The sequence below is a fragment of the Lottia gigantea genome (assembly GCF_000327385.1).
Source record: "Lottia gigantea unplaced genomic scaffold LOTGIsca_16, whole genome shotgun sequence".
In the NCBI taxonomy this organism is placed as follows: domain Eukaryota; kingdom Metazoa; phylum Mollusca; class Gastropoda; family Lottiidae; genus Lottia; species Lottia gigantea.
In genome coordinates, this window is record NW_008707965.1 from 2,426,893 (window position 1) to 2,446,198 (window position 19,306).

At 34.4% G+C, this 19,306-nt stretch overlaps 1 protein-coding gene across 1 annotated transcript in view; it reads left to right on the forward strand.

Moving 5' to 3' along the window:
* Positions 1-1,860: 1,860 nt before the first annotated feature.
* The window catches only part of LOTGIDRAFT_230996 (hypothetical protein), a 104,516-nt gene continuing 87,070 nt past the window's right edge, over positions 1,861-19,306 (forward strand). Inside the window, exons 1-2 of the mRNA XM_009051008.1 lie at positions 1,861-2,228; positions 13,533-13,671. Coding sequence (XP_009049256.1) covers positions 2,028-2,228; positions 13,533-13,671 — 340 coding nt within the window. The 5' untranslated portion in view covers positions 1,861-2,027. The remainder of the gene's footprint in view (positions 2,229-13,532; positions 13,672-19,306) is intronic.

The window sequence follows — 19,306 nt, forward strand, 5'->3', positions numbered from 1 at the left end:
TAGTCCTGAAAAACACGAACAAATAAAATGAAATGAAGGGAGTTTTACTTCGTACTTTTCTGCTGCTATTGGTCTAATAAAGACGTACATGCAGTGTGAACGGACAATTTGTACTCTTTTCGGATTTCCAACTGTCGAGGGATCCTAAACGTGCGTAGCCTGTAAAAAACACAAACAAGACACATTCAATGAGATAAGAACAAGATAGAGTTTTACGTCTAGAGGAGGACAATTTGACTCCAGCATCACTCTACCCTATCGAACACCAGACAGCAATCCCCACCTCTAATATGCGATACACTATTTTACCTGAGAGGCAAAATTCCCAAACCCTCGTCCCGACCCTAGCTTTAAGCCTCTACATTAGTACACGGAACTATCTATCTATACAGAACCAATGTCTGATATAGGAATAAAGAACATATATATTCGGTAGTAAAGAAATAAGCTAATATTTGTCCCAGTTGATGTTTATCATATTGTCTATGTTATTTAACTAAACAATGATAAGACATTACGCTTCTTTTTTCTACAAGAGACAAGCTATATTTATCGTATTAGTGGCTTCATATCTGATGGTCGTTTACTCTAGTATTCTGTGTTTTGGATAATTAACCCGTCGCTTTTATTTGCTAAATTATGTTGCTTTTCGGGCAAACAATCGTCGTTGTTATAGGCGATGGTATTTTACTACGGTATAGTGCGTTTCGGTCAAACAACTCGTCGCTTTTAAGAGATAAAGTATTTTACTAAATCATGGTGCGTTTTGGATAATCAATCCGTCGCTCTTATGCCATAGTATTTCACTATATTCTGTTCACTGTAAGACCAAATCTCCGATACGACCCAGGCCAGTGCTTTTATGAGTTATATTTCATTTCGTTTTCCCACCAACTTGAAAGCGAATCAAAATATTCAGTGACCTTGGTTGGTACTTATAGAAGTTTTTTTTTTATAGACTGCTTGACTCTTGTTACTATCAGATGACTAAAACTGATAACTTGCTAACTAATAACTTGAAACGATAATTATATAAGTAAAAGGTAAAATAATCGACACTTCTCCCACCCCCTCCCACTCCCCCTACTCCTGGGCGCTGATAATTGATCTCAATTGTCAAATCGACATTATAAGAAGGTTTTATTCAAATTTTTTGGGAAATCGAAACAAGGACATTGTATTCCTATTTGTATAACTATATAGATAATGTAAGTAATTTTTCAATACTAGAAAGGGCAATAAAACACACAAAGCTTTAACGTCATTAGGCAAATCGAATCCAGGATCGAACCCATTTAGGGCAAGTTAATGGCCTATTTCATGAGACTAAAAATTTCAAAAACAGTTAAAATAAAAGAAACTGATTCAGTAAAATCATAAATTACATTTTGCGCAAAACTTTTAATTTCGCTAAACTAAAAGTTATACGATGAAAAAGTCGGTCTTTAAAAACCCCAAATATAATTTGAAAATGGTGTTAAATAAATATTGAAGCGTATTGTAAAATGTTTGATTTTTACTTACATTGAATAAAGGATTTTTACTTATAACCATCCGGTACACATATATTATATATCCAATCTTGCTTATATATCTATATACCACTGGCTTTATCGTAGGGTAGGCCCTATCTTTCAAAACTTATCAAATATATAATTTCATAAATGTCCACACACACGAAGAGTTCCACTAATTTATCAATTGTTAAATCCAAACACTAAATCGTTTAAAATTCCATAAAGCGTGTTTTGTGTAACTATTTGCCAAGTTTTTGAACGTTTCTATGACTGAAAGTGTAGCCTGAATGATAGTTTGGCTCGAGACTAGCTTATTATATGGGGGCAATTATTGCTGAACCACGCATGCGCGACAGCTCCATCTTCCGCCGACGATATTTGGAGTGTTGATAAAATACAATTAAATTTACTACTTGTTTACCTAATTAAGGATAATGTAGGAGTGGATTAAGTTTTTGAGTAGGCTATAAACATCCGTAAAATTATTGCAAAGTATTGATAATTAGGAAAATGGCTTTTCGAAGAGTATTCGGTCGAAAATGGCCACTGACAGGTAAACTGATTTCGAGTAATCAACAACATTCTACGAGAAATGTGTTTTTGACTGGATGTGTAGTGAGTGTTGGTGTTGGAGGATGCAGTTTTTTAGCATACAAATCTTTCAAATATACAGATTTTGTTCCAAAACTTTATGCCAAAGATAAAAAAGAGGTGAGTGAATGCAAAGATGTTGAAATAAGCTTATTGAGGGATTGGCGGGAAGCTGAGAAATTCTCCAGAAGTGCAATAAAATGATGGTCGAGTGGACCGATGAATCTGTCATTAGTAGCCGTGAGTCATGGGCAGTTTGTCCACTCAGCCTCTGATAGGTGACGTGTGTTTGCTGTCATCATGCATTATGTAGGTGTGACCATGGATTCTGACAGAAGCTGGATGACACATTTTTAGGTTAAGTCTCTAGCCAAGCCTTGTCTTTGTACATTGCTACATGTTCCCTGGTGTGTTTGTTTCAAATTTTTCAAAAGTTTGTCCAAAATATTGTAGACCGACATGAATGAAAGAGCTCAACATAAATGTGCACTGTCTATACCCAAATGGACTTAGCTTAGAAGCTAGTATTTTTCTCATGGCCCTTTCCAAAGCTCCTCAAACTCATAGCAAAGACCCAGCAATGGCGGCTTAGCAACAAGCCTCAACCCTCATAAAACTGTCCTTTTTATGAAATCTTTCTAGCTCATACGAAAAATGAATCTAAATAGAAACATTTGTGCAATTTGAAAAAATAAGTGATTTACGGTATGGTACGGTAACGAAATATTTTGAATCCTACTGTGGTACAGAGGTACGGTAGTTTAGTGACAGGTGTGACACTCGGCTCTGATTTGTGACATGTTGTTTGACGTCATGACGTCTTAATAATTATCCGGCAATTTCTAGCCAACAATGATAGGGGCTTATCTTATCAAAAATTTCACTTTTTGATGGATTGATAAGATTTCTAATTGAAGCTGATAGATACAGGTACTAAAGTCTAAATTATTGTTGTTTTATTAAAATAGGCTAAACCTCATATTGGGATATGGGACAGCCGGATGATAGCTGGTATTTACTTTAACTTCTGCAAATTTGTTCAAATCCCCTGCCAAAAATAGAAAGTGGGATAGCTCATTCTGCTAGCCGATAAGGTGCTTGGATTTTAACCTTAACTTAAAGGGACAGAAGTGCCATTCTCTTTGAAAAATCACACCTTTGTCTCAGAAATGATAATTTTTTAGCTAAGTCAATCAGTTATTGTCCAAATTTGAGCCTTCAAATCCATGTGTGTCCAGAATTATTCGTGATTGAATGTTAAAATGACAACTCAATGAACCAGTGCTTCTGAAGACAATTTACATATTTTAAATACTCAAATCAATCCCTCCAAAAATGTTGCATCTGTCCCTTTAACATGACCATTGTTTCTTACCTCAATGTATAAGTTTATTTGCCATTATTTTGATAAAATGTAACAAAGTAAACATGAATGAAATCTGTTTTATTTTATTTAGTGTAGAATAAGCTTAAGGTATTTGAATCAATTTTTCTAGTATAGTAATGTAGAAGTAACTGACATAAGACAACAAAAAAGAATCAGAAATTAAAAATGCTCTCACAGTTTAAACAATTTCTAATTTTGATAAAAGCAGGCTAAATATATCTTCTATGTGTTAATGTGTTATAAACAGATAACTCCAGAAAAGGGGCTAAATCAGGTAATGATTACTCTAAATAGATCATGATTATACATTAGTCTAAACAGGATTAACTAAATCCCTTTTGATTGGATCTGTGATTTTTTGTCTAGGGTGTCACCCATAGATCCTGTCCCCACCCCCTGTCCATTGTGTACCTTGATCAGGTTTGAAAAGACTGGGTTAAGATTTTTTTGAAAATTTTCACTGGTGAATTTATGTTAATAATGCTTCTAGGAATGCACCATTTGTTCGCATCGCAAAACTCCAGATTTGGAGAAGGCAGAAATTCGAATGGCTGGCGGTGACATCAAAGGGACGGACACTCATGAGTAAGTCTGCAACAGTTAAAAGTGTAAACAAAAATGTGTTGGCCAGTACCACGTAACGTTTAGAAAATGGACAAGCATTTAAATAAAAATAACTTTTGATCTAGTTTGATTTTGATATTCATTCAAGTCTTTTATTGCTTTTCATTGAATCAACAGAAACATTCCATATTGTAACCATACCAGGTAGTTATCTTATATCTAAGAATTTAAACAAATTTATTGATAAAAGAACAAACAAGACTAAAATGATAATTGTGTCCAAACAAAACCATGGTGCAGCAAAGCAATAAAATAATACCAATACTGGAGTAGACTTGTTTGTTTTGGCCTTCAAACTGTGAAAAGTGTTTTGAAAGCCAATTATATAGAGGTCTGAAATCAATTACTGAAACAGTAGCTTAAAGACAATAGGATATTAAATGGTATTGTTGACCCAATCATGGTGTTTACAGCCACCGTATTTAGCAAATGTGTGCTAGTTTTGACAGCTTTCCTTTCAAAATAAACCCTGTGTGAAATTTTCAAGAACAATGGCAAGAAATAATTGTTGTCTGAAGCCCGATTCACACCAAAATATGAAATATTTAACCTTTTATCAATCTTGATGACACCATTTAGGACTTTGATAAGATGTTATAACAGCTCTTCAACTGTTTTTATTTTTCATTATGTACCTGTAAGCTTACTTAAAGTAATTTGGGACCTTGCCTTGGTCTAAAACAATCGTACCATTATATCAGTTGTGAGTGTGATATATATATATATATCATTGTATATGTAACCGTTTTCAATAGTTGATGAATTAATTACTATTAAGATACCAGTACATTACAAGTCAGAAACATAATCAAATATCGGTCATGAGTTATTGCCCTTGTTTGATTGAATTATGGTGACAAAATAGTTAATGATGTTTTCAATATTTTAACATAAAATGCTTCTAATGAAAATTTAATACCGGTACTCAAATGATCAGATTTTGGTTGAGAGTTATTGCCCTTGTAAAGCAATCGTAACATAGTAAGAAATGACTTAAGTTCAAGTGAACTAATGTTTGTTTATATCTGGTAAAGTTGATGTTTTGATTACATTAAAAGTAAGATACATTACAACTGAAAGTATTCCTTCCCTTTCTTTTCTCAATATTATTTTTGTCTACAATATCTCAACTATTTGAGGTGGGACATATTAAAGAGATTGTCCCACTGTCATTTTATGGAAAAATTAAGGCTTTTTAGTTTCTTTCCAGATGCAAATGTCAGATTTTTGTCTGTTGAAAACAAAAAAACAATATTCAGTTTTCAGTCTTTATGTCTCTCTAATTGGCTTTATTCTCTGGCATACAATCCATTCAAATCACTGCTTTATTGATACAAGAAAAGAGCCCCATGAAGTCAAGGTATTAGAGACAGTTTGTAATAGCTTGATAATTTGAAGCATATTTTTCTGTCATTGTGCCACTTTATATGAAACAACATGGAAAAGTAATTTTATATAATGAACAAAAAGTGAGTACTCTCCTTTAATAGAAACATTGCTGTAGAGAATGTATGTTAGCTATTCCATTCAGATGATACTTGTTGTTTTTTTACCAAATTCAAGCTGGGAAATAATGTGTATTTTTTGTAAACAATATAAACCTAAATAGTGAGAAGAAAAATGTTACATTGTAATAACTTCTTGAGAAGTTCTCCATAGTTTTATTATTGGTAGACAAAACATAGCTCAATATAGATCTAAATAAAGCAATACAAATATCAAAGTAACTTCTATGACAGAACAATGGTTTTAATGGGCCGACAAACACATTTGCAGTGTGGCATCAGGTGTTTCAGTAGAGTATGCATCATATCTTGCCTTACAAACTAGCAACTACTAGTGGTAAATAATATACATGTATAGTATATAGTGGTATGATATATAACTATTTAAGCAATTCAGTGGCAATGCTGACAATGTGTCACAGTTAGAGAGTGGCATCAAGTGTTCCATAAGAGTGAACCTGCCTTGCCTTTCTATCTATCAGATTGTATGAGTAGTTGAAACATATTATACATAACTACTAAAGCAATACAGATACCAAATATTGTCAGTTGCAATGCATATTCTCTGATAAAGTAACCAAGTGGACAAACAGAGTTGCAGACTTCAGGTGTTCTGGAAATGAAATGGAGTTTTACATCCTACTATTCTACACTATATGGGCTAATGAAGACAGGTGGCCTGGTAGAGTAGGCATGTCATACCTCTTTAGAAACCATTACTAGTAAACTTAATGAATGTAATCGATACAGTGTCCTCACTAGTCATGAAAATGGAAGTTACACTTTGGTTTATTGACCATATATCTAAGCAATATATTTTCAAGTTAACGTCATACGCATTTAGTTATAATTATCACTTGGAGTGTAGGGTATATGCCATTTTATTTCATTTACACTCGGTGTTCAAACAGTTAACTTTTGGATACAGGACTCAAGACATATGAGCAAAGTTAACAATCTCATTGAACGGGGACTGAGAAATCAACAATGAGAATATTCTACAGTACGTTGACTATTGATAGAGAAAACTCAGTACTAATATCACAGAGGGAGGTAAGATTGATCTCTATCATATGATACACTGAAAGGTTTTTAGGTGATAGATCACTGGAAGAATGAATAAAAGATGGACAGACTTTCAACTCATGATTGTGAGTAAAATAAAACGTTGTATTTCAAATATTATGATGTCATTGGCCGCTTGAGAATATACATCACTATGATGTGGCAGTTAGAATTGATACAAGATGGACAGGTTAAATAGTTTTTTGGAGTCTTGTATCACGAGGAAAAGATCTTAGTGCCACCCATGAAAAATAAACATGTACATAAAGGTGGAAGACAACACAAAGTTAATCTCTACAGATGGACCATTAATAGTTAAATATCAGTAGAGAAGCCACCCACCGTACACTAAGTTTCAAGACAATCCAAAGTTAAGTCCTCTATGTATGCTTCTGCAGTTAGATATAGTGAAATAATAGTGACACAACTTAGCCTGGTGAGTGGGAGGGCTGCACTGTAGTCACCCAGTTAGTAGATGATTGAGCTGTTATTTTGGCATGAATTTTGTCATGAATAAAATATTTTTGGGCTGCCTGGAGATGGCCTCCCATGGTGAAGCCACCCCAGTGTAATGATGCCACCCAAGAGATCAAGTTGGGGGTGAGAGAAGATCTTTCAGTTATGACATCATTAAGTTACATTAGAGATCTATGGCTGCCATTGTGTAAAGGTCAACAGATGATGATCTAACAGGCAATCAGACAGTTGGTTGCTATTGCTGACTAATCTAATAGGTTTTGAAAAAGCTTTCTGTGGGGAAAGGGGTCAGTTCAGAGTAGGCCTTGCAACTGGTAGCATCTTGGAGCAACTGAATTTTGAATAATTGTTAGCAACTGGCCTAATCTGAGCAAAGTTTACCATTTACTGACAAAATTGCTGTAGTTGTGATATAGAGTAGAATGCAGGAAGTTAAAATATGAGGTTGACCAAGCCAACACTACTGATAGAGTGACAGACACTAATGGCAGAATTGCTGTTGGTATTGTTCAGATTACAAACATAAGACAATATTACGGAATAAGCACATTTCTTTAATGAAATTAAGCATCTAATGTTTCAACACAATTTACACGTGGGCTTGTTCTTCTGATGACGACACTGTAGATTGTGTTGAAACATTATCTGGGAATTTGATTAAAAATAATATTGTCTTGTGTTTGTTATATATATATACTTCTAAAAGTTGTAGTAGTCTGACATTGTTCATGCCATTCAGTTTTTATCTGACATTGTTCATGACAACTTGTATCAGGTATGAAGACCTAGCAGACAGGTTAATGGGTACGATTCTGGCAGAATTCACGAAATGAGAACAAAAATAAAAATGTTTACTCCTAGTAACTAATTATCGACTAATCAGAAAGCAGTATTTCGTGTTTTCATTTTGCTAGCACATTGCTACACGTATTAAAGCCTCACTGAGATGTTAATGTCTTTGTTTTTGATCTGCAGCAAAGATGAAAGGTTTTAAATTTTCCATGGCAATTATAAGGAATAAAAACAAGGTAAACCTACCACAGTTTTTATTATTTTTTTACCTCGTTAATCAATAATAATGGTTTATTTCTGGTTTTCTTTGATCTGACGATTGATGAAGTACTGCTGCACCTTGGCCATATGGTGTCTGATGCACTATAAAACGTGATGAAACCTGCCCAGACATAATGTGCTGCTCACGTCCCAGGAATTTAGATACCAGTATTTTAAATCATATTTTAAAAAGCAATGCCAAGAAATAACTACAATATGGAAGTCGTCGCCGTACCATTTTAGAGAATCAATGTGTTGCTCAGATATTTAAATCGTATTTTAAGAAGCAAGGCCAAGCAATTACTATACATGTATGAAATAGAATTGTATCATTTGTTTAGGTCATGATTCTTTAGTATATTTTGAGCTTAAGATCATATTTGAGATTGTAAATCAACATCTAGGGAAGCTTTCCATTCAATTTTAAGGAATAAGCTTACTTTTGGATTCTTCTGACATGGAAAAAGCGTCTAGTCGTTCTGATAGGACAATAAACCGAGGCCCTGTGTACTTAAGGCTGTCCTTGACGGTTACAAATTGAAAAAGAAGGCAAATGCTGCTCTCCTGGCAAAATTACCCTCATTGCACACTGTACGAAGGTGCCCTTCTTCACCACCCCAATCAGATGCAGCAAGAAGGATGTAAAACTCCATTTAATTTTATTTTCATTTTTTTCCATAATGATTTTGTCTTTATGAGTGTGTAAGGGAAAACTTTTACTTAAAGCATCAAAATACCCATCAGAACAATATGTATGGTTTGAGATTTCATCCAATCCTAGATCCCACGCTTGTTAAATTCTGAAGCCGTGTATAGACGAGGTACGTATGTTATTGCATGTGGTGTTCGGTGCAGGCATGATTAACTTCTACTCCTCTATACTGTATCAATAATCACCATCAGATACTGCACAAAGATTTACAGTAGTTTGTCGTCATCGTTTTGGCTATTAACAAAAGTGATTAAAAAATACTGAATGATCTCTGTGAAATTTATTAAGCTTTATTGAAGGCTAAAAGAATAACTTTCATTCAAGGTTTCTACATGCTCATTGACTGAGATCATTTATTGTTAAGTCGAGTATAGGGCCCAATCCTTAGACCTCACACTTATAAACCCCTGTATTGTTGGTATAATGAGGGATCATTATTCTCTCATAAAATTACTAGTGGGTAATGTGGAGGGAGGGGTAGACCCAGCCCTTTATTTTAGACCACACAGTCATAAATTCCTTTCCATTGTCTCCATACTATTGAGGGACGTTAAATTCCAATATGTATACGCTTAATGATTTCAGCATTTTCGTTCTATTAATCACCCACTGTTTAACAGTTGTGTGAATAGGCATTGTTTGTCTCTCTATTGTTTGATAATTGGCCCCTATTTGACTCATGTTAAAGTAATAGGTGCAGATAGTATATATATAGCGAGGTGTAGGGGACTATTTAGACCCCACAAGAACATTACAATACAATACAATACAATACAATACAATACAATACAATGGCTTGATAATAAAAGGGTCCTCGTTATTTTGTTAGGAGTGCAGATATTGTTGCATTCATATATTTCAAAGAATATCCAATATTTTTCTTCATTTAACCAAATGATTTAGTTGTGGAAGGAGCACCTTCACTATCCGTTAAACCAATCATTACTTAGTTTCAGAAATAGGAATTTTTTCAGCTTACATAATCAGAGATAGTGTTCACAGCTCATCGTCGAAATTTGAGCCTTCAATAATTATTCATGTTTGAAAGTTAAAAAATTGACTCATACTGCAGCAGTGTCTCTTGGTTTTTGTTTCCCCTTGAGAAACATAGTCTATTATATCATTTGATGATGAACTGTAATCAGATGCGTATCTAGTTGATTCTCAAAAGGCCAAAGCCCCCAGAAGCCATCAGATTTCAGACGGCCTAAGATGAATTTTGAGCTCTTAGAGGTTTTAATTTTCACTTCAGAATAAGGTCCTCGCCCTAAATACCCTACTGGCTGTGAAGCCCTGAGCAGTTAAATAGTTAGAAACAAAATTATTTGCTTGGTTACGTGGTGTTCCTGGGTTCTAATCTCGGTCGGTGGGTGAAAATCAGGTGACTGTGACCATTGAATCTTTTTTTGTTCTTTAAGTGGTAAATGGTATCTGAAGATACTTAATAAGTAACTTTTCAAACCTACCAACTAATTTATAATGCAATATGTAGCGGAGCTACTAGTATAGCAGCCTTTACCATGTGACGTCACACAACGTTAACTTCATGCACTTCTGAGTTTCTGGCATATGACGTTTTATTTCATTTACACTCAGTGTTCAAAGGGTTAAGGGTATATGACATTTTATTTCATTTACACTCAGTGTTCAAAGGGTTAAGGGTATATGATGTTTTATTTCATTTACCGGTACACTCTGTGTTCAAAGGGTTCAGGGTACGGTATATGATGTTTTATATCATTAATACTCAGTGTTCAAAGGGTTCAGGGTATATGATGTTATATTTCATTTACACTCTGCGTTCAAAGGGTTCAGGGTATATCATGTTATATTTCATTTACACTCTGCGTTCAAAGGGTTCAGGGTATATCATGTTATATTTCATTTACACTCAGTGTTCAAAGGGTTCAGGGTACGGTATATGATGTTTTATTTCATTTATACTCCGTGTTAAAAGGGTTAACATGTAACAAACACCCATCAATAAAACCAAATGGCGTTTAACTTTCTAAGTTCTGTCAATCTTCTTCAAAAGATTCTGATAAGAACATGGCTGAATTATCTAATCAAGAAAGATAACTCCTATTGAAGAATAACTTTGTGTTCTGCGTCTGGCAGATTATGGTGGCCATTCACAAGTTGATTATTGTGCCATGATTTTAAGGTTCATGTTTGTGCGTTTGAGATGCATGTTTTATGGGTTTTTAAGTTTTGTGGATGTTTTTTTGAAACGTGACGAAGTGTCTTGTATCTGCCCTATGAAAAGCATGAAGTACATAATATAATCAAGACTAACTAACTGTATCAAAGAAGAAATCATAAGGGCCACGGTTGGTGAAAAGGAAGCTCTATAAAACAAGTAACAGCATGACTTGCTGAAAGTAACTGAAAATTCGTAAACTTTGCCCTGAAGCTGCAAATCCTGATTGAGGCTGTATTTGATATAGATGCATATCTTTAGCTCTTGATTTGTTATTGGCGTTAGTTTTAGTATTAATTTGTACACTGAATATTGTTGCCCATCTTCATTAGCCCACAAGGTGCAGAAAAGTAGAACCTAAAACTCACTTCATTTATTTTCATTTCATTTAGACCCAGCTGTTTCCATACAAATTGTGGAATAACATTAAAGAGGTTATGCATGTTAACACATTCTCACCAATTCCTTCTGAACTCCGGAAGCAGACCATGCTTACTCTTTTCGAAACACCTGATGATACTTCTCTTTGGAGGAGTCCTATGCAATACAACTTTTACTCTCGGTTTTGCCATACTTCAGACGAGAATTTGAATTCCGGAATTGCCTTGCTTGTACGGATTTTAACTGTTATTTATTGTCAATACTTACATCAGAAACAGGAAGTTTTTCATTGTGCTCTTTAAATGTACCTTCCAGCGATTGCAGAGTAAAATGTTAATCCAACTTGTTTATATTGATTCAGGCAAGCTATAAGTCTTGGCTACTGTGAAGGTTAATTTACCATTCATCAGTTGATCAGTCTTAATTCATATTTATCATTAAACTCACTGTGTATCAGAATGAAAGAAGAATGGCCAGCCATGTCTTAATCAAACACTGAACTGTCTGTCGGTTCAAATCTTTAAACCCGTCTTCATTAGCCCACATGGTGCAGCAGAAAAGTGGGACGTAAAACTCCATTCATTTCATTTCATTTCAAATCTTCAAATAATACTTTATCTTTACAAAAAAAGAGTTTTCATTTGTGACATCTTGCAATGTCTTGAAAAAATTAAACCCATTGCACAATGCACGCCTTCGCTGGTCTCTAATAGCCCAGAAACTTAATAGTACATTTTGTTTGAAGACTTAATCAGGCCTTCTATAATTATATGATGCAATGTTGACTAGTTTGATGTAGACTGGAAGACAAACTAAGAAAATCTGACACATGTGACGTAGAGGTGTGGGCACACAAGCGGTCTTGGTCGGAGATTTTTGTCCCTGACTGGAATCTTGAGTAAAATCTTGTGTGTGCCCGTGCTTCCACGACAAGATTATCATGTCTCTGACAGGATTGATAATATCAAACCAGTTTGATAATTTTCTCCGATAGTTTTATCATCTGCAAGACAGGCCATCATCATCCAATCAGAATCATTTTCCTTTCAATTGCATGCTCCGCAAGGTGGAAAACGACGGACTGGAGATTTTTGTCTCCTCATGTGCCTTTGCCAGTCGTTGGAACTCAAGACAAGAAATGTTAGCTCTTCTGTAGATTGGAAGACAAAGACAAATCTGACACATGTGACTCTAAGACATAAGAAATGCCTAAAAGGTTGTCTATGAAGGTTGATAAAAATGACATAGTGAACTGACTGTGGTTCATTCAGCCTGGCTGAAGGCTAGACCACCAATTATAGAAAAAAATAAAAGGAATTTAAGGCCTAACAGAAGATTGAGTTGGCAAATCGTGGGCACTGCCAATCCGCTGTCAACAACTAAATGTTACTGCTTACAGAAGTCAAGGTTTTCAGACTAACTGTCAGCGATTAACACAATATGAAATTTAATCTTTCAATGGCAAATTATAAGCAAAAGTTGTTACTAAAAAGACAAATCCTTTAGATATATACTTCTATAGAATATATATTCAATGTTTCGATGACGGTGTTAGAACCACATTGACACATTGAAAGTAATAAATATTATGCATCACAATGTGTTCAAGCTAAACAGAACATTGACTAAAATAGTCTAGTGTGTCACAGAAGTTTGTAAATGCTGCAATTTGTTGGATTATAAGCTACTGAATACAGCCAATCAGAGCCTTGACAGAATTTCTGTTAAATAAATAAGCCATAAGGACCATAAAGAAGGAGTTGTTACGGGGATTTCAACAAATATTCACTTAGTATATTCATGCAGTATATTCCATTATATGTACTTATTTTCAATTACATGTATTTTTAAAAGAAGTGTATTTTACATTATGTGTATTTTCAAGAATGTGTATTTTTCAAGAACATGTATTTCAAGAATATGTATTTCTATAATGTGTATTTTACAACAATGTGTATTTTTAATAATCTGTATATTTTCAAGAATGTGTATTTTCAAGAATGTATTTTGAATATTACAGGTTGAGACAGTAAAACCAGCTGTAAAAGTGACGTATCGAGAGATGAGATTTCGTCAGTTTGCTAGTGTAGAACATCATGGAATTCTATACATGACCCCTCAGGATTTTTTGGAATCCATGACAGAGGAGACACCTAGACGTAAGTATATTTTTACAAAACATTTTGAATCTACCTGGTTGGAAACTTCCATTTAAAGCTTGGGACATAATGATAATAATAATAATACCTTTAATTAGACATCAATTAAGTGAGACTTGTTTACAATTTCACCCTTTAATAAACCACAAACAGCGTAAAACAAATAAGATTGAAATAGATATATAATAATAATTCTATTTAACGAAAAATAGACCATTTATTTCGATTAGCAGATCCTCTTGATAAATGAAGTGATTTTCACTCTCAAACTACCATGTGGTAATAACCCTTAAATTAAACATTATTTTTATTGTGATTTCCTGGTTTTTGTTTTCGAAGTGATTCATTTAGCAGGAAATATGTCATAACCCCATGTCATAACCTTTCCCAGAAAAGAGGCTGATGTGGCTTTGGCCCCCACCCCCCCACTTTCAAATTTGTTATCATTTTACATAGTGAAAGAATGGCATGTAGCCACCCTGAAAATTCTGTGGCCCCCTCACCTAAGTTTACTAAAATGCCACTGATATTTTTACTGTTGTACGAGTGTTTAGTGACATCATATAGCTATTCCTTCATAGGTTGCCATCTTTTGAATTGATGACGTATTTTGCGTCATGAGCCTAGCATTCGATGGTTCCAATACGAGGAATGAATATGAAGCCCTATATTGTGGAAAATATGGTGAATTATCTAGGTGAAATAATTTACCTTAACATCCTTGTTAGTATCCAGTCAGAAAGAAACCTTCCTTGAATGATTTGTAGATTTTGTTAAAGAAATTTCATAAGACTCTAAATATATCTCAAGATGGGGTTCAGGTATTGCATAAGTCTATAGTGTAAATCATACGGAAGGTTGCTACTAGTATGAATTGAATGTATGTACTGATGATTACTTTATGTCTGAAACACTTGTCAGCAGCATCAATTGGAGTTTTCATTAAAAAATGTCAATGTCTTACCTGAAGTTTAACTTCCTTATAAAGATTGACTTTCAAATAAAAATGATTTCATGGAAAATTTCATCAGGTGCTATAAATAGCTGGTATCAGTATATTTAAGCTATGTCCTAGATAGGTGTATAAAGACTATATTGATATAAGAATTGAAAGGGATATTTTCACTGTAATTGTTAAGTAATTTATTTCTACTATAAATGATTTTTTACAGAATATGAAGTTCAGAAACACCTTTAGGCTTTTTATGCTAGAGACTTGTCAAGAGTTTCACAGTCTGTGGGCACATGAGGAGACAAAAATTCGACAGTCAGACTTTTTCCAATATGTTGATACTCATGTACATCATGATACTGAAGGAAAATTAATCTGTTGGTTGCAGATGATAAATCCTATCAGCTGAATTCTACCTGATTTTAGCAGTTTTCTTAATAAAATCTGATAATGCAAAAACTTAGAATGGTGATTTGATATATCACTCAAGAAATTTTAAAACGGTTTTATTCACTGATTTCCTGTTTTCAAATTTTCAGTCAGAAGTCTGTGGATCTCACTAAACAGTCTGCTTTTTTTTCGATTTCCAACTGTCAAGGGTTTTGTCTCGTACACAGCCTGTAGCACATGGAGCCTTGGTTTATTGTCCCATCCGAACAACTGGCCGAACCATGGCCTTCTTACCTGTATCAGTAACAGGGGGAAACTGGGTTTCAAAATTCTGAAGGTATATCTTGACCCATGCGGGGATTGAACCCTGGGCCCTCAGGTTAGCAAGCAAAGGTTTAACTCACTAATTGATAAAATATGATATGCCAGTAACTGACAGTAACTGCTTTATCAAAAGGTGAAAATTTGATGGTAGTATCCCTATAATGTTGAATTCTATTCAAGTGAGTTTTCTTTCACCTTTTATACAGGTAGAGAAAGCTAAGGTTTATTTATCTATATACTGACTGGAGTTCATTCACAATCTCTCAGTAGGCGGGGATATCAGGGTGTTCTGGGAACATTGTATCTATCTTAACAGTTGTTTTAAGCGATATCTTAATAAGATAATAAATAGATAATCTTATTCATAAGATTTTACATAATTAATATAACAAATATATCATAATATGATCAGAAATCCAGTCTTGACACTTCTAACTTCATTGCACTGTCCTGCGATCTCCAGTCAGCTTATGTCACTGTATGGATAGCGTTGCTTGTCTTCTTTAGTCAATTTGGTACACAAAGATAGGAGGAAAAACTCCACTGATTTCATTTCTTGGTTTGTGGAATCAGACAAGGAAGGATGGGATGTTGACATTAATGATGTACCCATTTACAGCTGAGAGAAGATTACATACTCATGCTTCTCTAGATTAAAATAATAAGTTTTTTCGCGAACTAAAAGAACCATAGTTGTGGAACTGGGATTTCCGATTGTGCTTAATACAAATACATAGTCTAGAAAATTTATCTTAATCTATTATTAGTAGATGAAAGTATGAAATATTCTTATAAATATGGTTTGTTCAGGCTGCCCATGTCTATAGATAGAATTGATAAATTTGGTGAAAACAGGTAGATTTGCTGTCTTACATAATTATAAAACAAGTTCAGACCTGTCCCATTGTCGTCTGCTAGTCTATTTTCACCTGTGACATGAAGTCACCTTGTTTTATCTACCTTGGAGTGTCTAGCTGGCTAGAGTTATGAATGGGGGATATATAGTCAATATATATAGGCAAAGTTACCTTAGCTTCAAAGCCTTGAATAGATGAGGTGTCCAACAAGATGTGGTGTATAGATCTTGATGGATTATTGATACAGTAGAAGCGAAACGTGTCCACTCTATGTCTGGACCCCTACCTCGCATGTTCACTTCTTCTATTTTGTACTGTATCAATAATTCCCCACCATACACCATACATCTTAACTAGTCTATTCCCACCTGTAGTCTGAATTTCATTGATTCCATGTGGCATCTTAAAAGGATATATATGGTCATTTCTTCGATATGCATTCCTCGAACATGTTGAATGAGATATGGCAGCAGTTAGGACCAGAAGTCAAATATCATTATTTATGGCAGTTGCTCCGATCAATTTTTGGATCTACAGTTTTTGATAATGAAGAAATGAAGAAAGTCAAGTTTGGAATAACTTGTAGGATGCTGAACCATTAAGCTAAGACAAGACATTACAGAATATTCCATCATGACTTTGTGCCCTACACAGTACCACAAGATTGTGATTTACAGTCGAGGGTTAGGCTTTCCCTTCTACGTACAACTTGTTAGTTAAACCTACCCCTTGTTTGTTGAAAATGGGCTAATCAGCTTACATAACTCACTTTTTCCGATTACCTGTATCACTTTCCAGAACATAAATTCAACTTCAGGTTAAACATCCTACTAGTAGGTTACATGTAGAAGCTATCTGCAGTTATTAACAATTACTTTGAGTGAGAATGAATATAAGACGTCAAACTAGCTCACGAAGCAGAGCATGCTTACTCTTTTCAGAACACCTGATAGTAAATCTCTTTGGAGTTCACTTCTATACAACTTTTACTCTTGATTTTGTCATACCTTGGACGAGATTATGATCGACAGCCTTTTATAAAGTTAACCAAATGGAGCCAGCCCTTTTTTTTAAAAAACAAATTTCAAATTTCATTTACCCATGATTTAAGAATATAAAGTTGATATAAGCTTATTCTCTGAGTTTCTCCAACAAAGGTGTCAATAAACTGGGTTATTTTATGACATCATATTTGATAATAAATCACTAAATATTTAAAAAAAAAAATTGTCACCTGAAGATGATCTTTTTGATGGAGGTGAGATAAATTGTACAAAATTTATAAATTTCCCATAAGAATATTTCTGCTTTCTAGATATTCACTGATAATAGTAACATAGATCTTTATTAAAATAACTTGAGATTACACGAGATAAAATGCTTAAAGTACAACTTTTGAAAAAAAATGACCCCCTTTTCTAAACTTAAGTTGTCCTGATTAGAGTTGTGTCCTGATTAGAGTTGTGTCCTGATTAGAGTTGTGTCCTGATTAGAGTTGTGTCCTGATTAGAGTTGTGTATCTGAAACACTACTGTCTTGGTGGCATGATATGAGCAGTATTCAGTGAGAACCTTTACTCTATCAATTTACTTTCTTTATTATAACACTTTAGATCATCTTCTCAATGTCAAGCTATTACAAACTTTGTCTAATACCTTGACTGCAATAGTTACCTTTCTTGTATCGTGGAATGCAGCGATTCGAAATGATTGTACTCTAGCGAATACAGCCAATCAGATTCCTCGTTAGAAAGACTGTACACATTATGGCTTATTGTTTACAGATTTTATGTCAAGGAATCTGATTGGCTGAATTTGTTAAGGTACAATAGAATCAAATTGCTCAGCGTTACAAGAAAGGAAGCTATTGTAGTCTAGTTTGCAATACCTTGACAATTGTGATGATGCCTTTAGATTGGCTCACAACTAACTTAGCAAACTGCTATCTCTACTGTAACTCTTTACACAATCTAGATTGGCTTATTGAATGAAGAGATAAAATGTGATGCCTATATTAACCTTTAAGCAGCAGTAAACTGATCATTCCTATGAATTATGGTTTGTAACATGTTTGGCTCTGCTTACTTTTTGTGCTATTGTTCCTTATAATGCTTTCTGAAATGCCTGGCAATGAAGATCTTAAATCAACACTCCTCTGTTTTCTTGCTAGCCACATGACTAATTTTCTCTGCTTTTTTTTTTCTTTGCTTTGCATCATTAAGGCCTGAACGTAAGTAGAATAGATATTGTAACATCTCCATAGAATTGTAGAATCGGTGATGGGACTAGAATTGTAGCATTGTTATAGTTGATGGGACTAGAATTGTAGCATTATTATAGTTGATGGGACTAGAATTGTTGCATTGTTATAGGTGATTGGACTAGAATTGTAGCATCGTCATAGGTGATGGGACTAGAATTGTAGCATTGTTATAGTTGATGGGACTAGAATTGTTGCATTGTCATAGGTGATGGGAATACAATTGTAGCATTGTTATAGTTGATGGGACTAGAATTGTAGCATCGTCATAGGTGATGGGATCACAATTGTAGCATTGTTATAGGTGATGGGACTACAATTGTAGCATTGTTATAGTTGATGGGACTAGAATTGTTGCATCGTCATACGTGATGAGAATACAATTATAACATTGTTTTAAGTGAAGGAAGCCGAATTGTAGCATGACAATTTTTATACGCCCACATCTCTCTATGTGGAAAGGTTTGAGAAAGTGTATTAAATTTTAGGCTTTTTCAAAATTTAGGCCTCTTTCGACAGCTTTGAGGAGTAATTGCCGAAAATAATATTTTTGTTTAAACCCAAACCAATCCCAAAAGGAATGGAATTCAAGTTAACTTATGAAGGATAAGATTAGGATGAGGTGATGACAGTGATACCCATAAAACATTTAAACAGATCTTCAATTCAACTAACTAATTCTGAAAACCTAACTTCCGTTCTTATTTTATTAGTTTCGTTTCGAATGTTTTATTAGCTATTAGCTTTGTACGTAACCACTACAGTAAGGTCTAACACTGTCCTTCTTGACTTTTCATTCTGTTAACCTTTGCTTGAATGGGATAATGTGACACGAACAATAAGTGCATTGCGA